This window comes from Lepidochelys kempii, chromosome 12, assembly GCF_965140285.1.
Source record: "Lepidochelys kempii isolate rLepKem1 chromosome 12, rLepKem1.hap1, whole genome shotgun sequence".
Classification (NCBI taxonomy): domain Eukaryota; kingdom Metazoa; phylum Chordata; order Testudines; family Cheloniidae; genus Lepidochelys; species Lepidochelys kempii.
The window spans coordinates 26,210,709-26,234,574 of NC_136391.1; the positions used below are offsets into that span (position 1 = coordinate 26,210,709).

Genomic DNA, 23,866 nt, shown 5'->3' on the forward strand with positions numbered 1-23,866 from the left:
CTGGAGCAGGGGGTTGAAGTGCAGAGAGGGTGAGGGCTCTAGCTAGGGGTGAGGGCTCGGGGTGAGGCGAGAAATGAGGGGTTCAGGGTGTGGGAGGGGGTTCTGGGCTGGGGTATGGGGTTGGGGTGCAGGAGGGGTTGAGGGCTCTGGCTGGCGGTGCAGGCTCCAGGATGGGGCCAGAAATGAGGGGTTCAGGGTGTGAGAGGGGCTCTGGGTTGGGGCAGGGGTGAGTATTCTGGCTGGGAGGTGTGGGCTCTAGGGTGGGGCCAGGGATGAAGGGTTTGGGATGCAGGAGGGGGCTCCAAGCTGAGGCAGGGGATTGGGCTGTGGGAGGAGGTATGGGCTGTGGGTGTGGGCTCTGAGGTAAGGCCAGAAATGAGGGGTTCAGGGTGTGGGAGGGGGTTCTGGGTTGGGACAGGAAGTTGGGGTGCAAGAGAGGGCTCCAGCTAGGGTTGCAGGCTCTGGGGTGGGGCCAGAGATGAGTGGTTTGGGGTGCAGGAGGGGGCTTAGGGCTGGGGCTGAGGCGTTTGGAGGGTGGGGGTGAGGGCTGGGGTAGGGTGTTGGGGTGAGGGCTCTGGAAGGGAGTTTGGGTACGGGAAGGGGGGGTCAGCACTGGAGTGTAGGTTCCAGAGGGAGTTTGGGTGTAAGAGGGGGGCTCAGGGCTGGGGCAGGGGTGCAGGCTCTGGGAGGGAGTTTGGGTGTTGGAGAGGACTCCAGGCAGGGGAAGGGGGTTGGGATGTGGGAGGGAGCTCAGGGTGCAGGCTCCAGGAGGGAGTTTGGGTGCAGGAGGGGGTTCAGGACTGGGGGTTGGAGTGTGGGGTGTGGGCTCCAGGAGGGAGTTGGGGTGCAAGAGGGCTGGGGCAGGGGGTTGGGTTGGGGTGTGGGCACCTCTGGGCGGCGCTTACATCAGGCAGCTCCTGGGAAGCAGCGACATGTTCTCCGGTTCCTAGGCAGAGGCGCAGCTGCCTCTGCCCGCAGGTACCGCCCTCGCAGTTCCCATTGATCACAGTTTCCATCCCATGGAAGCTGCGGAGCTGGCTTTCAGGGCAGGGGCAGCACGCAGAGCCCTCATGGCTGCCCCTGTGCCTAGGAGCCGGAGGGACATACCAGACACTTCCCAAGAGCCGTGCGGAGCTGCATAGGGAGCCAGCCAGCCAGCCCCACGCCAATCGGACTTAATGGACTGGTCAGCACTGCTGAGTAAAGCCACCAGAATCCCTTTTCGACCAGGTGTTCCGGTCGAAAACCAGACACCTGGCAACCGTCTTAAATTAGCTCTAAACCTGTGATATTGTCTTTAGAAACAGAATTGGTTTTTAGCAGTAAGTGGAGTCCTTTATAGGTCGATTAATTTGTAGACAACTCCACCAACCGTTTAGGTGCTGATTCTTTCTACTGCTTATATGAGGTAAAAATAATAGAATTGACAGTTATGGCAAGATATTATACTCTTTTCAATGTGTTCTGTGGCTGAGTTTTGTTTGTTTGTTGTTTTTATAAATGAGATATGGTCAAGCGTTTTTTCAGTGCCATGATCCAAATGCAACAGGTTCATTAGAAAACTCTATTTTATCTTTCATTTACTTATAAAAATATATTTGTCACATTCAGTTCTAACACATAAACCAGTTTTTATAAGCCCAGTATCTATGTGCAACTCTATGCCTTTCTGTGCACACAGTTATTGTGATTATGTGTGCAATTTGGGTAATAGTTGGTACTTAACTGCATAACTATCTATCCAGACTACTGCAGTACTGCATATTCATATACGGGTGCATAGTTGTGACCACATTTTTGCTTGTAGGACTTGGGACACTTACAAACAAACTAACAAAAAAACCCTTGACTTATAGTGTATTTCCTACTGAATTTCCATTTTTTGGTGGACAGTGATAGAATATTACAATCAAACCTTAACGTATGGCCTGATCTTGATAAGAACTGGGAGGCTACAGCTGTCATTGAACTTCAGATCAGGTCAATGGTAAAGTTGTTTTTCAAGGAACAACTTCTACAGAAGCAAGCTTTACTATAACTGCAACTCAGTATGGCCCCAATTCAGCAAAGTACAGAAGCACATGCCTACTTTCAAGCACATGAGCAGTTCCAATGGCTTCAGTGAGACTACTTACATGTTTAAATATCTTGATGAACTGGGACCAATAGCTTTCAAAATGCAAACTGCAATTATATACATTGAAGCTATATGAAACATTCATTCTACTTCATTATACCCAAATTTACTACAAACAGGTTGTAATATATATTGTAACTGAAGAGTGGATTTGGGATTTTTATTTTTTAAATGTTTAAGCTATTAAAAATATAAAAATGAAATGTTTTTCAGTATACTATTCAGAAAGACCACATTTTTATTTTATTTTCTGCTTTACAAAGCTGAGAAATTGTCTCTGAAAATAAATGAATATTCATTAAATCTGAATGATGCAGAACAGTTGAAAATGGATCTACAGATTAAAGAGAGGAATCTAGAGGACTATTGGAAGAAAGTAAAAGAAATTTTACACAGAATAGAACTTCTTGAAAAAGAGCATGATGAGGTTGGCATGTTTATTCAGAATATGGTAAACCTAAGCAAATCTCTCAAAAGAAAGCTTTTTCCTCAAGAGTTTAGGGAGAAGTAGGAGGAAAGAGATTAGATAATCTCAGTGAACTATAAAAGTGGGAAAGAATTGGACATCTGCAACTCTTCATTTTGGCATTACTGTATATTATAATAAGATAGAGATGAGGGGAGGCACTCAGAGAACGGAATGAATACAAGGTTGAGATCTTAGTTTTAGTGCATTGCAAGAAACCGTACAAAATATATTATATTGTAGAAAATCCAGTTCTGTAGTACTTAGTATGCAGTTAATCCAGGTTGAACAGTGAGGCGGAAAAAGAATACCCACATTTTTGTAAGTGTCTGTAACCGGCTGTGTTCACCACCGCAGTGCCTCCTGCTGGTCACTCCCGGAATTAGCTGTGTCCTAGCCGCAGAGGGTGCTCCGCAGGTGGTGTCCCGTCCATTGCCTGCTCGGCTGTGCTGTCTGGGACCTGCGTTGCTCCCTGGCTTGTGACATCCTCTTCTGGACGCAGCTCTCCGGCTGTGCTCCTGCTCTTCCAGGGCGGGTATCAGCAGTCCTCAGTCTGCACCTGCTTTCGTGGCCACCTGCTGCCCCAAAGTCTAGTCACTTGCCTCAGGTACAAGACACAGTCCATTGGCCATGCTCCTCCATAGTAAGGTGCGCTGTAGGAGGGGAGGGGAAAACCCAGGCCTGCCCACTACTCTGGGTCCCAATCCAGGGACCCTCTAGTGGCAGTCTCCCACTGCCCTCCTTCAATCCCCTCTTCTCCCTGTGTACCCTGGGTCACTTCCCCTTGGCCCATGCACCTTCTTGGCTCTTTTTGTCAGGGGCCACCGTCTGGCAGGTGACAGGCCAGAGCGCTCTCTCTGCTCCCCTGGGCCTGCCCAGCACTGCTCTAGCCTAGGTGCTCTGTCTGCAGGGAGCAAGTCCTTCTCCCTTGCTTGTCAAGAAGAGACTGCTGTCTCCTCTGCTTTGCAGCCTTTATATAGGGCCTAGTCTGGCCCTGATTGGCTGCCTTTCTGCCCTTTTCTGGTTGGCCAGGTTCTGCACAGGCTCTTACTAGCCTGCATTAGCCCCTCCTCTGCCAAAGTGGGGCAACTGCCCCACTATACTGTGCATATGTATTTTGAACCTACCATTTCCACATTTGTGTGTGAAATGCCTGTGCAGTCATAATAACTTCATGCACAAATGTGTACTCCAAATATCTAGCTCTAAAATGTAAACTCTTAAGCCTTCTTATGCTAGGACTCTGTTTATATCTTGTTTGAATTGATAGACCCAGGTAACTTTCATGGTTTATTGAAAAGTAATAGTCTATATGTATTTCAAATTAATTAAAATGTTTCTTATGTTTAAAGGATATATGCAGCAACTTTCGAACTGTGGAAACAGTACATAGCCATCAAAAGCAGTATCCAGCTAAAGAAAGCTATATACTATCTGTAACATAAGGGAACAAATCAGATAAAAAAGCCTTGTAATCAACCCTGTGATAGAAATGGAGATGGCATAATTTGGGTTTGTTAAGTGACAAAGCTAGAAAGTAGTTGTGTGAAATGACCTAGAATCATACAAGAAAAGCTATAAGCATATTGGTCTGAGTGTAACAGAAAAAGATGATGAAATATTCAGATAGAGCTCAGTATGTATAAAGATTATTCAGTGTTATATAGTACTGTATCTGTCTTGTTCAGCATGCAGTTCAGTCTTTCCTTGCTGGTTTCCTATGTCTGCCATTACTATCTGGTCCCTTTAAGTAGTCAGTAGCCAGGTGCTCAGTGACTTAATTTACATGAGTCTCAGGCCTCTAGAACTGCTCTGTAATGTGACCCAGTTTATTGCTTTCAGATCCAAGTTCTCACTAGGATACAGTGCCTTTAAATTCTTTTTCATAGCTTTTCTGGATTTCTTGTTAACAGTGTCTAACTAAAGCCAGGCACTTCTGCAGCTTCGTAGTTAACAGGATCTACCCTCAAATTGCCCAGTCTGTGTTCTTCTCACCCTACGATAGGATTTATTAATGCTTTGTACAATCATTAATTGGTATTTTTGCAACATAGGAAACAGTAAGAAGACAAATATTTGTTGATATACCTCGGGAAGCAGTTATGCAAACGACACCAAAATACCGTAAAATGAATGCCAGTGATCCAAAAGCAGACACTGAAAGAACACATACAAAAATGCAGTGTTCACAGCTAAATTGTAAGTCTGATGATTTAGTTCGTACTACATCTGCAAATAATCAGTCATCCAAAAATGGAATATTAAAGACTGTGACTCCAGTAGATGCTTCTACCAGAGAGAGTGAGCAAAATGTTACTCTGCATTCAGCTGATAAACTACAAACAGGTAGTGTACAGAAAGGTCATACTACAAATGAACGAACTGCTTGTGAGAAGAAACAGTGTGTTCCTCAAGCAAGGTATAGTATTTGATGTCTCAGTGCAAAGTAAAAATGTAAAGTTGCTGTTCACTTAATGAAAATTTCCAAATCAGATGTCATTTTATTTAATTATTTCATTATTTTTTACTAACTAGCTCTTTATTGTGAGAGAAAACGGTCCACTTTTTGGTCACCACAGCTTTTCTTAGGTGTAGATGTAGTATCTTTGCCATCTTAGATCAAAGAAAATAGAATCTCAATGCAATAAAGAAAAATAAAAGCATTTTGTCTTTGTACTCTAGATGAAGTGGTTGCAGCTATCTCAAATGCATTTATAGGTACTATTTTAAAAATCTGATACAAGATTAAATATTTAAACTATAAAATCCATAATATTTTCTCCCCAGTTTTCTCTCACATTTCTTTTCATAGAATCATAGAAGATTAGGGTTGGAAGAGACCTCAGGAGGTCATTAGTTCAACCCCGTGCTCAAAGCAGGACCAACCCCAACTAAATCATCGCAGCCAGGGCTTTGTTAAGCTGGGCCTTAAAAACCTCTAAGGATGGAGATTCCACCACCTCCCTAGGTAACCCATTCCAGTGCTTCACCACCCTCCCAGTGAAATAGTTCCTAATATCCAACCTAGTCCTCTCCCACTGCAACTTGAGACCATTGCTCCTTGTTCTGTCATCTGCCACCACTGAGAACAGCCTCGCTCCATCCTCTTTGGAACCCCCCCTTCAGGTTCTTGAAGGCTGCTATCAAAACAGCACTCACTCTTCTCTTCTGCAGACTAAATAAGCCAAGTTCCCTCAGCCTCTCCTCATAAATCATGTGCCCCGCCACCTAATCATTTTTGTTGCCTTCTGCTGGCTGGACTCTCTCCCATTTGTCCACATCCTTTCTGTAGTGGGTGCCCAAAACTGGGTGCAATACTCCAGATGTGGCCTCACCAGTGTCGAATAGAGGGGAATAATCATTTCCCTCGATCTGCTGGCAATGGTCCTACTAATGCAGACCAATATGCCGTTAGCCTTCTTGGCAACAAGGGCACACTGTTGACTCATGTCCACCTTCTCTTCCACTGTAATCCCCAGGTCCTTTTCTGCAGAACTGCAACTTAGCCAGTCGGTCCCATGCACTGTAGCAGTGCATGGGATTCTTCCATCCTAAGTGCAGGACTCTGCACTTGTCTTTGTTGAACCTCATCAGATTTCTTTTGGCACAATCCTCCAATTTCTCTAGGTCACTCTGGACCCTATCCCTACCTTCCAACATCTCCCCTCGGCTTAGTGTCATCCGCGAACTTCCTGAGGGTGCAATTCATCCCAGATCATTAATGAAGGTTTTCAACAAAACCAGCCCCAGGACCGACCCTGGGGCACTCCGCTTTGATACTGGCTGTCAATTAGACATTGAGCTGTTGATCACTACCCGTAAAGCCTGACAATATAGCCAGCTTTCTATCCACCTTATAGTCCATTCGCCCAATCCGTACTTCTTTAACTTGCTGGCAAGAATACTGTGGGAAACTGTATCAAAAGCTTTGCTAAAGTCAAGATATGTCACATCCACTGCTTTCCCCATATCCACAGAGCCAGTTATCTAGTCATAGAAGGCAGTCAGGCTGGTCAGGCATGACTTGCCCTTGGTGAATTCATGTTGACTGTTCCTCATCACTTTCCTCTCCTCCAAGTGCTTCAAAATGGATTCCTTGAGGACTTGCTCCATGATTTTTCCAGGGACTTAGGCGAGGCTGATCTGTCTGTAGTTCCTCAGATTCTCCTTCTTCCCTTTTTTAAAGATGGGCACTCTGTTTGCCTTTTTCCAATTGTCGGACCTTCCCCCGATTGCCACAAGTTTTCAAAGATAATGGCCAATGGCTCTGCAATCATATCACGACTCCCTCAGCACCCTCAGATGCATTAGATCCGGCCCCAGGGACTTGTGCATGTCCAGCTTTTCTAAATAGTCTTTAACCTGTTCTTTCACCATTGAGGGCTGCTCACCTCCTCCCCATACTGTGCTGCCCAGTGGAGCTGACCTTGTCTGTGACTGATTCTACTGGCCATGGATAAAGACTGATGTGGAGCAGTATTGTAAGACCTGTGCCCGGTGTATGCAATGGAAGACTCTACTCACGAGAGCTGCTCCACTGTTTCATCTTCACAGTGAAGGCCCTGTGGATTTGGTCTGTATAGATTTTCTCACGATTGAACCCGATAGCAGAAATACTTTTAATGTGCTAGTCGTAACTGATCATTTCACACGGTATGCACAGGCCTTTCCCACTAAAGATCAAAAAGCTCCTACTGTTGCTAAAACTCACTGGGAGAAGTACTTTGTGCATTATGGGTTGCCCAAGCGGATGCACTCAAATCAAGGACAGGACTTTGAGAGTCAATTAATTCAGGAACTTCTGACTATGCTAGGTATAAAAAAATCTAGAACAACACCTTATCATCCACAGGGAGACCCACAGCCTGAACGATTTAATCAGACCCTGCTTAGTATGTTGGGAACCTTGAATACCAAATAGAAATCGAGATGGAGCCAGCGCATTAGCCATCTTGTGCATGCTTACAACTGTACCCAAAATGAGGCCACTGGGTCTTCTCCATATTTCCTAATGTTTGGACCTGAAGCATGATTACCAATAGACCTCTGTTTTGGGGTGTCAGTGGATGGGTCTTCCCACCAGTCTTTCCTCCAGTATGTGGCTAATTTAAAAAAAAGACTTGTGTGCTGCTTATCAACTTGCTCTGATAAGATGAACCAGGGCAATAAAGACCGTTATGACCAGAAGGTGGGATACTGTGATCTGCAACCCGGTGATCACGTTTTTTTAAAAAATCTTGGCCTCCCCGGAAAACATAAACTTGCAAACTGTTGGGATTCGCAGCCCTACATTGTGGAGAATCAAATGCTCAGGCTATATATCACCGAAAGCCTGAAAAGAATGGCAGCCCATTAAAGACTTTACATCAAAACCACTTACTTCCTCTGGGGCAACACGTCAGAATGGATGACCCATCAGATATCGAGCCTACCCCTCTACCCAGATCATCTAACCCAAGGACAGCTCTGACGTCTGAAAGTTCCTCCCCCAACTCCATAGGTGGTACTAGCAGGCTACCATGATGGACATAATTGGTCCCCCATCAGAGACTGATTCTGAGGAGGTTTACCCTGAATATATATCTATGTATCATGAACCCTCAGATACATCTCTTGGGTCTGTTGTACTGTCACCTTAGCGAGATCAACCTGAAAGTGCAACTAGCACACCCCTTTTAAACCCTGAAGCTTTTCCAGTCTTTCCTATGGGAGAAGTTCTTAGGGAGGGCGTAGATATATGCAACAATCCCCCTGGGTCTTCAAGTGTAGGGAACAAGATTGCTACAGATGTTGCTCCTTCTACAATGGGTAATTCTGTGGTGGATGCTGAAGCTGACGGAGCTTTATTAACACGTCCTGTTGGGGTGGAAGCAGGGATGGCAGAACCATTAAGGAGGTCCCAGCGAGAAGTCAGGCTCCCTCAGCAGTTAACATATGATGTGGTTGGAGTCAGCAGTGAGTTGTCCAGCCCCACAGTACATCATGGGGTGGTTGTGCTGAAAGATTTTAAAACACCTGTGGAGTCCAAACCAGAATACGTATCCTCTAAGGATGAGCTCAAGTGTTTTTCATGGTGGTGCTCACCTCAGGCTAGATGCCTAAATTGTGCTTATTCTAGTGGGCCTATACTTTACCCTCCATTGAATGTAACCTCAGCTAGCAGTAGGAATTAGGAATGTATGTATTCTATTGTAAATGAATCTGTTTTTCTTCTTTGTTCTGGTTCCTTAATGGGGACATTAAGGATTTTTCTGTTTGGGGGAGAATGTAGGCACGCTTTACTAGAGGGGCCTCTGAACTTTATTGGGAGTGTTCCAGTTGGGAAGAACCTGTGTGATGCAATCTAGCCTGAGAGAGGACAACTCCTATCATGCTTGGGGAAAGGGTGAGAGACTCGCTCTTGTAGGCAGTGCAGGGAGAGCAGGCGGTTGACTCCATTTTGGGAAGAGGAGTGAGATTGCTGCTGTGGAGCTCTGCCCAGACCAGGAGCTGCTGCTGGGAGCCTGCGGGGGCTTTGATCAAGCAGGGAGCCTCAGAGGCTGTTGGTGGCTTCACTGGAGCCAGGGCAGAGACTGTTGCTGTGCTTAGAGCTGACTAAGATGGGCCTGCAGTGAAGGAATTGTGAGTAACCCCCACTCTGGTTTGGAAAGTACTTGCAAGGGAAGGGGCACTGCAAAGAGAGTCTGAGTCTGAAGAGAGGCAAAGTGATTGTCCCACTGAACCAGGACCCAGAGCTGCTGACATTTGGTGGGGCCAGCTCCAATCGTCAGAGAGGTTTTGTGGCTTGTTGCCTTGGCTGGACTGATGCACAGAACCAACAGAGTACTGTCTCTAGCTGCAGATCTTCCAGTGCACCCATGCAAGCATCTACGACTCTGAAATCCAGAGGAGTGTATGCTCCAGGGAGGGGTAAATGGTGGCATTGCAAATGCCAGTTAAATAGATTTCATTTATTACTGTAAACTATATTTGTTAATTGATTTTATTCAACTGCCCCCTGTGGATTTAAATTAGTAGTGACGTATAATCTTAGACTGTTATACCCTGATTTTTTTAAGTTGTTAAGTAAAGGTGTGTTAACTCTAGTTTAAGTATATTGGATGTATATTATTTATAATTGGTATTTCTGAGTTACACCCATGCCACAGATTATATTATTATTATTATTTATTATTAGAATAGCTTTATTCCTGGAGGTTACTAAGGCACACCATTGAGTGTGTACCGGGGCCAGTCAGGTGGAGGCACCGCCAATTTTAAATTCCTTTAGGAGTAAAGGGACTGCAGCAGAGGGGTGAATAGAGGATTCCCACCTATCCATCACCACTGGGATACTCAGGATCTTCTTTAATGTCAGCAGTCTCAGGCACACAGGTGAGTGTTGCCTGCTCCCGAGTAACCCAGGGAGGAAAAGGGGCGTTACATATGTAAGACACAGGAGGTAATTGTCTCGCTCTACTCAGCACTGCTAAGGTCTCAGCTGGCGTCAATTCTAGATGCCACATTTTAGGAAAGATGTGGAGAAATTGGAGAGAGTCCAGAGGAGAGCAACAGAAAATGATAAAATGTTTAGAAAACCTGGGGGAAAGGTTAAAAAAAAAAAGGGCATGTTTAGCCTTGAGGAAAAGAAGACCAAGGGGGGACCTGATGACCATCTTCAGATTTGTTAAAGGTTGTTATGAAGAGGACTGTGATCAGTTGTTCTCTGTGTAAACTGAAATTAGGAAAAAAAGTAATGGGCTTAATCTCCTGCAAGGGAGATTTAGGTTAGATAGTAGGAGAAGTTCTTCTAACCTAGGGATAGTTAAGCACTGGAATTAGGTTCCAAGGGAGGTTGTGGAATCACTGGAGGTTTTAAGAGCAGGTTACACAGACACATGTCAGGGATGGTTTAGCTATACTTGGTCCTGCCTCAGTGCATGGGGGCTGGACTAGATGACGTCTCAAGGTCCCTTCAAGCCCTATATTGCTATTATTTTAAATGTTGTTATGAGCTTTGGTTTTAACTTTATTAATGTGTTTTTGATCTTTCCAGTGAACACTTGTTTAAACAACCATCACTGACTGTTCAAAATCTGAAACAGGCACAAGTAGCAGGTACAAATAACTGAAGTATATTTTTTTCAGATAATGTTGTATGTTATGGATTGTTATTAGAAATAAAATATGGTTCATAGCACTTACCTTTAAAGTTATATTTTATCATACAGTGTGTATCATACTATATGTACACTCCCATTCCATTATGTACAGTGTTATAAAATTGTAAATATTTGCATAGATTTGGAATTTTATATTAAATATCTATTAAAATTAGAATCTATTTCTTTTGTTTAGATTTTATCTTCTAAAATGTTTTACTTTAGTATTTTTTTGTAAAATAATTTATAATATTACCCAAGGTAAGTTTAGATAAATATTTTCTGCTATGTCCACAAATCTTTTTGGATTGAGCAATGAAAGCCATCAAGTACAAGAATTTGTTTGATCTCTGCTCTAAATATTGGATAGACAAAGAAAATGATCTTGTGAACTGGCATTTAAGCATGCGTATTGTTCCATTTTGATTTCACTGGGACTATTAGTGCATTAAATTAAGCACATGTGTAAACGTTTGCAGGATGGGGTGTAAGGAATTAGTGTTGATCTCTGCTTTATTATACCCAGTGTATTTTTCATACTTCAGTTCTGATCCATCTAATCTTTATTCTTGAATAACCTATTGACAATTTAGAGGAGTAAGAGTTTCTCATCTGAATAAGTGTTTTCCTGATTGGTACCTTAAAAAGGGCTAAATTGTGTTCTGTTACATCACTGTAAATCAAGAGAAAGGACTGCTACATGTGTAAGGCTTTGCAGAATTAGACTCTAGATTTGAAATAAATACAATGAACCTGATATCCAACTTCATCATATCAATTTTACACATTTGCACCAGGTAAAACTGGTATGATCAAATGAAAAAATCAGGCCCTCTGCATACAGTGAAGCGAAGATAAGGACTGAATTTCCTTGAGTTCATCTGGATTTACACTAGAGTAATTGAAATTCCCATTTGACCTATAGTATTCTTTTATTCTGTGCTGTTGTATAAATTAAACATCTGTATGTCTTCTAGAAATGTAAAATAAAATTGGACTTATGTATACTGTGGAGAAGTTACCACCAGAAAGACAGTTTGCTTTTTCCATCCTAGTGAAATACACTTTTTTCAAATTTAGAAACAGTTACATTTTGTTCAGACTCAACAAACAAGGAAAGAAGTATTCCAACTACTTCTGCATCTCCTCAAATGACAGATTTAAGGTGCTCAGGTAAATGATGTTTATCTTAGACTTTTTATTATGATACCATAAAAATCTTTTTATGCCCCATCAGAAATACATTAAACTACTTGATATTACATCTGATTTGACGCATCTACAATACTAATAAATCTATTGCCTTTAACCTATTTTTGTCCCCAGTAATAAAGTGTAATTGTCCCCATCTGTCACTGGGCAGATTCATCAGCCAGAGCAATCTAGATAAAGCCCACACACTTAAGTTTAGGTTCACATTCTTTTCCCAAACAGAAGATACAAAGGCTGAAAATAATACACAACACTTGGATATTTTCCTGCTTTCTGTAAGCAGAAAGGGGAGAGAATATATTCTTTCTCTGCTAAATAGGTCCCCTGACTACTACATCCCCACCCTGCTCCATTGCTAACCCTGGATCTCTCACTACTAAGCATAGGCTGTCTAAGTTGTTGCTGCTTGCAGCCTGCAGTCTCATAACCTGTCATGTGCTTTCTGAACTCAGTCCCCTCAGTCTTAAAGGGCCAAGCCAACAAACTGGGTTGTGTGTATTTGCCATAGGACCAACACCCGGTCACAGACTCACACTATTTTTGGGGGGAGGGATAGCTCAGTGGTTTGAGCATTGCCCTGCTAAACCCAGTGTTGTGAGTTCAATCCTTGAGGGGGCCATTTAGGGATCTGGGGCAAAAATTGGGGATTGGTCCTGCTTTGAGCAGAGGGTTGGACTAGATGACCTCCTGAGGTCCCATCCAACCCTGATATTCTATGATTCTATTGTTTTAAACTTGTGCTAATATCCAACCTGTTGTCTAATCCTGTGTACGCACATGTCTGTGGCTAAATTGTAGCATTAAGTAGCAGCCATTTAATGGGAACACTGCAATGCTCCAGAGGGTGCTGTGGCTACGCCACTATTAAAGCGGTTTTAGTATGCAGTGCCTTTTACTTCTCACACAGGTGTTAGAAGCATGCTGTCATCCCTCTCTGGCCACTATATACAGCTTAGTATTAACAATGTCTCTGGCCCTGGGCACAAGGACTTTTTGTACTTGGCCCCTGTGCATGGGCAGCACATAATGGAGGCTGGGGGAGCCTAAGTCTCCCCAAACCTCACACCACCGGGGGGTGGTGGGGGCAGTGAAGGATCTGGGCCCCTGGAAAAATCTCTCCCTGCCACAGGCCCCAGTGGTGGGGGCACAGTTTTTCTGGTCTTGGGGACATGGGGGGCAGGGTGAGCAGGGGCAGAGCATTGGGGGAAGAGGCGGAGTGGGGGCACCCCCCACCCCAATTTTTCCCATTTTTTCTGTCGGGTCATCCTACCCACCACCCATGCCCCTATGGGAGTGTGCAAAGGGAACAGAGGCACCTTGTGTTCTGTCTTGTGCCTTCCTTGCACTTCTACACAGGGTCTGTACATAATCTGGCCCTCTGTGGATATAATTTATTTTCCGTGGTCTTAATAAAAACGTGTGTGTGTTTTTTGGAGAGCTACTACAAAGTGTTAAACAAGCATTTTCAAAAATATACATTTTAGGGCCAGTCTTCCTTGACGTGTACATGGAAATCTAAGAACAAATTGAACCCTTTTCGGGCAAAACAACAAATCTGCTGAGTTTAGTAGTGGCTCGTAGAAATGCATGCTGGGGCTTCAGAACAAGGGTTTGCTGGCTGCATCAAGGTTGAACGTTGCAGAACATGAAAGAGGGAACTTTAAAATAAGTGTCACTATTTAGAAAGACTGTGGCATAAGCTCTAAAAACCACTTTGAAGACATTTTTAACAAATAGATTTGCTACATCTACATTTTATATATGCTATTTCTACAACATAGGTTTTTTTTTTTTTTTCAGGCTGTATAACTGTAGGACTGCCTTTCACTAGCAGAAATTTTAGCAAGATCTTGCATACTTGTCCACATCAGTGTGATCGTCACAAAGTCATTCTGGAAGCTGAAGAGAGATATAAAAGGGGACTAAAAAAATCAGTTATCTGTAATAACAGTAGTTCTGAGGCTTTTAAGAGTAATTATGAGGATTTTTTGTAATAGATAAGGGTATAGTTTAAAAGGTATTTGTAATTAGTAATTTGTTTTGATTGATTCTGATCTAGTAATCTTACATTGGTTTAACTCCATTAACTTAATTGGAGTTAGTCATAATTTATACTGGTGTATACTTGAGATCATAATTAGACCCCTGGTCCGTGGGAGTAGAAACTACAGTGTACATCTCTCTTGTGTGTTCCTTGGTAATTGGCTGTATATCCTCATTATGAATTTGGATGAGGCTGTCTGTCCTCTTAGCCAGAATTAGTAAGCTCCTGCCTTCTACCATTAGGAAAGATTGAATGAGTGCATGACAGCACAACAAGCCCTTTCTCATACCAGTATCGCTTCCTCAAGGATGTGAGAGGCTTATAACTCTTGATCAGGATGGTGGGTGAGGGAAAGTACATCCTCAAATACATGTAGCTTTCTACTGAAAAAAAAAGAAAAGAAACTGGATTTTTAGAATGAAAGTTTTTAACTGCTAGCATTTATGATGATGATAAAACATTTGTCCTGTGCTTTCCAGAAATACTGTTGACCCCAGCTAAGAAAGGAAGACTGAATACAGAGTCGTCAACCTTCAAGAGCAGAAAAAATCCGCAGGAAAATTTCCGAAGTAAAGGCCAGTCCTGCAACTGGGGCTTATGGAAAAACTACTTATTATATGAGTAATTCTATTGCACGTATACACAAGGGGCATTTCTACGTAAGCGTCCCAGCCCAGATCCAGACACATTGTATCAGGGCTTGTGTTAATATGCTAAAAACAGCCACGTAGATGTTTTTATGTTCTGGCTCTGGCCGGAGCTCTGGCTCTGAAGCCCTCCCAGCTTAAGAGCCTGAGCTCCAGTCTGAGCCACAATGTAAAAGCAACGGCTACCCAGTTATATTTAGCATGTTAGTATGAGTGCCACTAACACAAGTCTGTGGATCCTGGCTTGGAGGCTTGCTTCTAGGTGCTGTGTAGACATACCCATGCAAGACTTCATTCCTCTGGGCACTCTACAATATTAAACATAACTATGCCACTTCAATAATAAATAATAAGACAGTATCTCATTTCTGTGTAGCAGAAAATGAAAGAAATAGTCATTGTAGGCATTTTTGCTTTTATTAGCAGGAGATAGTGGATGGATTTGCAGAAATGGGGCTCCCGAACTGTGGTGGAAGTAGAGCAATAGAGGGCACGCATCTCCCTATTTTGGCACCAGACCACTTTGCTACAGAGTACATAGACAGAAAGGGCTACTTTTCTATGGTTATGCCATTGTTGGCAGATCACCAGGGATGCTTCACCGACATGTGTGTTGGCTGGTCAGGGAAGGTGCATGATGCGTGCATTTTAAGAACACAGAAAATATGCTGCAGAGTGCCTAGTAGTTCTGAAAGGACCCATTTGTTACTGTACAGTGTGACACAACTCATAGGATCAGTGACCATGTAATAATCAGATATTTACAGCAAACACCACAGAATCAGTAGGTGCATTGACTGTTTATTCATAGATATACATCAAGCAGCACACAATTCCTAACAGGCCCCAAAACATCAGGGTCAGGTTGAACACAGAAAGCTACAAGCAGGACCTTTCTTTCCTGACGGGGAGATTACCATTGGTAATACTGAAATGCCTGTAGTGATCCTGGGGGACCCTTGGTCCCTGACTCATGAAGCTGTACACCAGCCACCTCGACATCACCATCAAAGGATTCATCTACCTGTAGGTGCAGCTGAATGTGGTTTAGTAGGTTGAAGGGACACTGGCATTGTTTACTCACAAGATTGGATCTCAGTGAAAAAAACATTCTAATGGTTACACCTGACAGCTGTGTCCTGCATAATATCTGTGAATCAAAGGGGGAGGACTCTTAGGGTCGACATAAGTAACACAGTGTCTACACTCACACTGTGTCAACGTCAGTACATTTGCCCGGGCTCAACGCCACATGGGGAGGTTGTGTTACTCCATCACTGTAACCGGGCACTTTCATTAGTGGGAGACAAATTTAAGTATAGACACATGCACAACTAGGTCAACATAAGGCAGCATACATCACCCTAACTGTAATGTAGACAGAAAAGGAGTACTTGTGGCACCTTAGAGACTAATCTCTAAGGTGCCACAAGTACTCCTTTTCTTTTTGCGAATACAGACTAACACGGCTGCTACTCTGAAACCTGTAATGTAGACGAAGCTATTGACTTCAGTGGATTTGCTCCTGATTTCCACTAATGTGAGAGGAGAATCATGCCAGTTTTGTTGAAATGCACATTGACAGATTACAACAAGATCAGAGTATTCTTGCAGACCTTGTCTATACATATTCACAATTGTGAATTAAGTAAGGAATATACTGATAAAGGAATATACAGTATTTTCAAAGCACTTTTCCGGGAGCAAAAGCACTGTATTGTAAATATTAAATGCAAAAAAGGGAATTTAGTGACCTAAGAAATGAAAAGCTTCAGCTTGATAACCTAGGAGGGCTGAAGTCTTCTACCCATTCACAGAACAGGCACAGTGCAGGACAGCAGCAGTTACCCCTGAAACTGCCTCCCACTAATTTGCATAAACCTGACATGTACCAACAACTTTCAGAATGAGAAGGGAATTATGCCATTGTTGGCAGATCACCAGAGATGCTTCACCGACGTGTGTTGGCTGGTCAGGGCAGGTGCATGATGTGTGCATTTTAAGAACACAGAAAATATGTTGCAGAGTGTCTAGTAGTTCTGAAAGCACCCACTTGTTACTGTACAGTGTGACACAACTCATAAGATCAGTGACAGTGTAATAATCAGAAATTTACAGCAAATACCACAAAATCAATCATTAATCGCACTGTTAAACAATAATAGAATACCATTTATTTAAATATTTTTTGATGTTTTCTACTTTTCAAATATATTGATTTCAATTACAACACAGAATACAAAGTGTACAGTGCTCACTTTATATTTATTTTTATTACAAATATTTGCACTGTAAAAAATCAAAAGAAATAGTATTTTTCAGTTCACCTAATAAATGTACTGTTGTGCAATCTCTTTATCATGAAAGTTGAACTTACAAATGTAGAATTATGTACAAAAGAAAACCTGTGTTCAAAAATAAAACAATGTAAAATTTTAAAGCCTGCAAGGCTACTCTATCCTATTTCTTGTTCAGCCCATTGGTCAGACAAATAAGTTTGTTTACATTTTCAGGAGATAATGCTGCCCGTTTCTTGTTTACAGGGTCACCTGAAAGTGAGAACAGGCATTCTCATGGCACTGTTGTAGTCAGCATAGCAAGAAGTTTATGTGCCAGATGCGCTAAAGATTCATATGACCCTTCATGCTTCACCCATCATTCCAGGGGACATGAGTCCATGCTGATGACAGGTTCTGTCATCCAAAGCAGTGTGGACTGACGCATGTTCATTTTCATCATCTGAGTCAGATGCCATCAGCAGAAGGTTGATTTTCTTTTTTGGTGGTTTGCGTTTTCTAGTTTTTGCATCGGAGTGTTGTTCTTCTAAGACTTCTGAAAGCATGCTCCACACCCCGTCCCTCTCAGATTTTGGAAGGCACTTCAGATTCTTAAATCATGGGTGGAGTGCTGTAGCTATCTTTAGAAATTTCACATTGGTACCTTCTTTGCGTTTTGTCAAATCTGCGGTAAAAGTGTTCTTAAATGAGCAAGATGTGCTGGGTCATAATCCGAGACTGCTATAACATGAAACGTATGGCAGAATGCAGGTAAAACAGAGCAGGAGACATACAATTCTCCCCAAAGGAGTTCAGTCACAAATTTAGTTAATACATTATTTTTTGTAATGAGCATCATTAGTATGGAAGCACATCATCTGAAATGGTGGCCGAAGCACAAAGGGGCGTACGAATGTTTAGCATATCTGGCACATAAATACCTTGCAGTGCCGGCTACAAAAATGCCATGCAAATGCCTGTTCTCGCTTTCTGGTGACATTGTAAATAAGAAGCAGGCAGCATTATATCCCATAAATTTAAAACTACTTGTTTGTCTTCGCGATTGGCTGAACAAGAAGTAGGACTGACTGGAGTTGGAGGCTCTGAAGTTTTACATTGTTTTGTTTTTGAGTGCAGTTATGTAACAAAAAACCCTACATTTGTAAGTTGCACTTTCACAACAAAGAGATTGCACTACAGTGTTTGTATGAGGTGAATTGAAAAATACTATTTCTTTTATCATTTTACAGTGCAAATACTTGTAAAAAAAATAATATACACCCTGTATTCTGTGTTGTAATTGAAATCAATATATATGAAAATGTAGAAAAACATCCAAAATATTTAAGAAATTTCAATAGGCATTCTATTATTCAACAGTGTGATTAAAACTGCAATTAATCACGATTATTATTTTTTGATCGCATGAGTTAACTAGGATTAATTGACAGCCCTAATCTGCACTAAGAATTGGATTAAAACTCCCAGCCCATATCTCAGTCTCTAAATTCAGTTCATAATCTTTCTGTAATAAATTTCAGTCTAATCGTTGAGGATCAGTGTGTCACTTTACCCCATAAAATATGAGAACTCTCATATTTCTACTTTTAAGATAATTCACGAGGGATTCTCAATTAAAATGAAGTGATTGTGGTACACAGCACCAACCATATCCATACAGTGCTAGTGACTGACACTGTTTTGTATTATTAATGACGATATTTTAAAAATAGGCTGAAGTTATGCTCCAAAATCCATATTTAGGCTCCTAAAGAAGTGGCATGATTTTCAAATTTACTGAGGATGCAGCAATACCTACTGAAGTCAATGAGTGCTCAGTGCTTTTGAAAATCAGGCCACTTGCTTAAGAACATAACTTTAGGCTCTTACTTTTTAAAATCTTGGGTTTATATTAGTGTCCAAATTAACAAATTGCTGATACCAAGTTACTAGCTAATTGGTTCATTTATTCTCCAGATTCCAAAATTGGTTATCATTTTTTTCCAGAGAGGTTGGCCTGCCAGCATAACCTTTTTCTAAATTACAGTCTATTTTCAAGTTACCAACTCCTTTAGATTGATATGACATGGCAGCTGGAAGGCAAAGGTTTCCTGCCTGGCACATTCTTCTAGTCCAGCTATATTATACATTAATAATATAGTTGGGAAGAGGGTCTTCCCTTGAATTTTGGTTCCTAAATAATTACCTTGTTTGTTGTGTTTTAAAAGGTATTTGTTTGACTCCTATGAAGAAAACCCAAAGTAGTATTTCAAATATAGATGACAACCTCAAGAAAAATATTGATTTCCGAGAAAAATATAACTTAATGCCTACATACACAAAAAGTGAGTATTACCATAAAATTTATCACAGAATTCAGGAAGCTGTAAAATCAATTTTACTCTGTCTCTGGTTGAGTGCATTGCAATTGGCTGTGATTAAAAAATCTGTGCTCATCACTGGAGATCAAGGTATGAGAATTTAAAATGATATATACTATTATCTTCCAACTTTAATAACAAAAGATGTTGACTTGTGAGCATGGTCTTCTGTCATCTGTTGGTTGGTTAGTTCTACTGCACCTAAGATATAACCCCAATGTCACTGATATTTAATGCATCAGTGACATTGATGTAGCCTTAATGCTGGAGAAAAGCTACTTTAATATTATTTATTAGAATTTATAAAATAAGTGAACATTCACACTTTAACTTTTGTAAGAAGAACTGCTGCTTTACATTACCACATTCAGTTCTATCTTAGATTTCAGTTAGTTTAAATTAACATACAGATGGCCTTGTTCATAACTCCACAGCTCTCCAAACAGACCAAGACACACACTTGAAGAAACAAACAGTCAAAGAAACACACAACACAGAATATCAAGGCTTGAATGAGAAAAATAAATATTCATTTGATGAAGATGAGGTAAGTTATGAGGCCAGATAATACCCTCACATATCTGCATAAAAATCCAAAATAAAGTCAACACCTCTGTGGTTTTTAAAAATGTCTTTATTGTTATTAGTGTAGTCACTTGTAACAGGAACCCAGCACCAGGATGAATGACCAAGTTGAACCCTAGTGTAAACAGGTGCATCTCCATTGATTGTCAGTGCAGTTACACCCACTTATACTAGGGATGTATTTAGTACTAATTTTTTTTTAAGCCCTTCACTCTCCTTTAACCACCTCTGGGTCTCCCCTTCTGCCCAGGACCTGGTCCCTGTGGTCACAGAGTGGGGGGCTGGGGCTGACACGTGGTTGAGTCAGGATGGGGCAGCTAGGGCTTGACTGCTCCCCCCGTGAGGGGGCACGCTAGGCAGGTCAATGTGGTCAGAGCAGGGAGGATAGAACAGGGCAGCAACAGCCGCTTTAGACTAGGCTCTTCAGAATCGTCTCCCTGCCACAGTTTCTGCCCCCTGCTTCTGGTTTCATTAATAGGCAGTGAATCACAGAGCCTAAGGAGGTAAGGTCTCTGGGAGACACCACACACACATTGGCTATTCTGCTGTCAAGGCAGCAGTTCAGGAGGGCTATGAGCCTCACCAAACATGAGACCAAGTGCAGATTCTCACTTCCATCTCCCCTTTATTGGAAAAATCACGATATAGGGCTAATTTAGCAATTTCTGTGCAATCTGTGAAATCAGTTTTCCCAGGGCCCTTCTAACCATGGGGAAGCTGCCCTCCACACCTTAGCCATCAGAGGTGTGTTGGCCTTTTATCTGGACGGCACCAAATCCTTTAGGACCCCTCCCAGATTGTTTGTCTCTTTTGCTGCCAGAGTTAAAGGGATACCTGTTTCCACCCAAAGACTTTCCAGTTGTATCCTCTCTTGTTATGAGGCTGCTAATCACCCTGTTCCTAGGGTTATAGCCCATACCACCAGATCTCAACCTACTTCCATTTTCATGTTGAAGACTGTGCCCATTACAAAAATATGCAAAGCTGAGGCTTTGGTTCACACCTTCTCAAAACACTATGCCTTAGTGCATGCCTCCAGGACAGATGCTATCTTTGTACTGCAGTTCTGCACACCGTCTTAGACCAGGTTCTGAAGCTTCCTCCTCCTTCAGGGAGTACTGCTTAGGAATCAGCTGAAGTGAACCCATAGAGACATAACTTGAAGGAGAGATTACTTACCCAGTATAGTAACTAGAATTCTTTGATTAATATCCCTGTGGATACTCCATTATCCGCCCTCCTTTTCCGTTGCATCAGAGTCTTGTCTTGAAGGGACTTCATGGTAGGGAAGGAACGGAGGGGTGGTTCACCCAACACTGCCCTATATATCCTTGGTACAGGGCACAAGAATAGTTAGGGTGTATGTGCAGACCAGGTGCAGCTACCAAATCTCTGCTCAAAGGTGCACAGGGCAGACCAGGTACAGCTACCAAATCTCTGCTCAAAAGTGCATGGGGTACAGTTATCGTACAGAATAAGTAATCTCTCCTTCTGTTGTTCTGTAGGCCTCTATAATATCAGAACTAACGTTTAAGAATTATGTTAAATGGTATTCTTAATGACTTATATTATCTTTTCCACTTCAATGCTATGTAGTTTTACATAATTTTTAAATAAGTCAAAATAAATACTTACAGAGGACTGAAAGTCTTTCATTGGACACACATGCAAGAGCTTTAAAAAAGAATAAACGAAGAATCCGGAAAGATTTTACAACAGAAGAAGTAAACTATCTTTTGAGTGGCGTAAGGAAAATGGGCCATCACTGGAATTCAATTTTGTGGTCCTACCCATTTCAGAAAGGACGGACAAATGTTGATCTTGCTAAAAAATACCGCAAGTTACAGATACATGTAAGGGAAATCTAATTTTCGAATAGTCTCTTTATGTTAAAGTTAAAAACTGATTTGAATTGTAACCTCTAATTGCATTTTCAGTTTTGCTGTGAAACCACAAAAGTGTGAGATTTTGTGCTGTGCCTTTGAGGCACATCACAGAAGTTGCAGCCCAGGGGCAAAAGGGCTAAAGCACCTGTAAACCACCTTTTGTGCCCTCCCAGTTCTGGCTGCTGCCTCTTGTAACTAAGGCAGCCCTAGTAGGCTGCCTAAGCTGGAGCAGCCTGTTGCTCGCTGTGACTGTCTTCTCCAAACCCTGTGCAGGGAGAGAACTACATCTAGGACTTTTAGAACTCCTTAGTGTCATTCCAGCCCTATTACTCAGAATACAAAGGCCAGAATGAGTGAGAAGCTCACCCAAGATCCCTAGGATAGTCCAACATACTGACTAGGGACTGGAAGCTAGGAATTCCTGAGTTCTAATTTCTCTCTGACAATGACTTGTTTCGCCTGGGGCAAGTTTCTCTGTGTATATCAGTTTTCTCTATCTGCAAAATGAAGATGATTTTTAATTGATTGATTAGCTAATATTTGTAATATGTAATTACATATTAATATTACATGTAATTACAAATGTAATATGTAATATGTAATGTAATTTGATTAGCTAATATAATAATAATTGATTAGCTAATAGTTGTTCGAAACATGCTACAAATATCAGGTATTCTTTCTCTTAACCCTGTTGTAGAATATGTACTAGATCTTGTATCACAATTTAGTGTATGAAAATACCAGTTTGTTTTGATATTTACTATTTTTTTTTAAATTTTACAGAGGAATGAAAATAAAGAAGATCTGTAACATCTTTCTAAAATATTTTATATTCTGCTAAAGAATTTGGAAGTTTAAAGGACAGAATTATAGTGTAAAAGAGTTAGGTACTGTTAATATGCACTCTACATATTTCATTTCAGATTTTTTATTGTGATTTATACAGGGCTAGGCTCTTATGTAGACTTAAGTGAAATGTATTTTGATAGGTATTTTCAGAATGCTAATGTACATTCATTAAATAAAATGTATACCACTAAAATGAAAATGCTTTAACTTTACTACAGAGGCACACCCAAAAAAAAAACCCCAGAACAAAACTTTTTGCATGCAATATTTAACTTGACCTTCCAGTGCTTAACTGGAATATTTGCACTTTCTTTAAATATCTCACTTGCTAAAACTATATTACAGATTATTTTATCCTCTTTCACTTTTGTACAAAAGTTTAACATTGCTAAATTGATTCCACATACTGATACATTTTAAAATATTTTTGTTGGCTCTGTTTTTATTTTCTTGCTTTTTTCCATTCCACTGTCCCTGAGATGGAACAAGAGCACATCATTATCTTTAACATACAGCCATATCTACCTTTTTCTCTATTTTATACCACACTTATAGATGTTATTGCACTTGGGTTTAGTACTCTGGAATGCGCATTTAAAATGCTTAAGTGTGATTTTTATCACAAACTACCCTGTTGTGTGTGTATATAGAACTAATATTGAAAGCTGCTAAAGTTGAAGGAGCCCAATTATCATGTACATCTATACCAGAATGAATAGGAAAGCAGGATGTAGCCATTTTTATTTTTAGAACATTACTTATATGCAGTCCTTTATAAAGCTCAGTTATGGGCTCTGTCTTTAGGAGCTTACTATCAAACTAATTCTGTTTTGGATGTTCATTCAATTTCCATTTTTGTGTGTGAGTAGCCATTCTTCCTTTACTCTGAAGAGCAGTGGGTACTTTAAGCTAGTGTTCTTGTATTGCCCTTAGACATGGTAGTAATAGTGTTGGGAATGCCAGGAGAAGCCCTGATCAGAAGACCCCAGCCTTGGGAGGTTGGACTGAGGTCTCACTCTCAACTCCCAGAAATAAGCAAACCAGAGAGCCAAGCTATCTTAGGTTTTCTGCAAATATGGAGGTCCTGCAAACAGTGGTTGAAGGACCCTTGCAGGACAGAAGGGCTGGTGCTAGTCTTTATTTTGTTAATTTAGTTTTCTTTCCTTTGTCACCTTGGACTAGAGGCCTAGCCCTAAAGCAGATCCCTGCCAACAATACAAACCCCCTGAGGAGAAGGTG

At 41.5% G+C, this 23,866-nt stretch overlaps 1 protein-coding gene across 1 annotated transcript in view; it reads left to right on the plus strand.

Annotated features, from left to right (window-relative positions):
- TERB1 (telomere repeat binding bouquet formation protein 1) overlaps nucleotides 1–22,677 on the plus strand; it is a 39,637-nt gene extending 16,960 nt beyond the window's left edge. The window contains exons 11-20 of the mRNA XM_078848161.1: nucleotides 2,401–2,644; nucleotides 3,967–4,039; nucleotides 4,658–5,022; nucleotides 10,639–10,700; nucleotides 13,757–13,906; nucleotides 14,480–14,569; nucleotides 19,152–19,268; nucleotides 19,739–19,851; nucleotides 21,527–21,742; nucleotides 22,562–22,677. Of these exons, the coding sequence (XP_078704287.1) occupies nucleotides 2,401–2,644; nucleotides 3,967–4,039; nucleotides 4,658–5,022; nucleotides 10,639–10,700; nucleotides 13,757–13,906; nucleotides 14,480–14,569; nucleotides 19,152–19,268; nucleotides 19,739–19,851; nucleotides 21,527–21,742; nucleotides 22,562–22,588 (1,457 nt within the window). The 3' untranslated portion in view covers nucleotides 22,589–22,677. The remainder of the gene's footprint in view (nucleotides 1–2,400; nucleotides 2,645–3,966; nucleotides 4,040–4,657; nucleotides 5,023–10,638; nucleotides 10,701–13,756; nucleotides 13,907–14,479; nucleotides 14,570–19,151; nucleotides 19,269–19,738; nucleotides 19,852–21,526; nucleotides 21,743–22,561) is intronic.
- The last annotated feature ends 1,189 nt before the right edge of the window (nucleotides 22,678–23,866 follow it).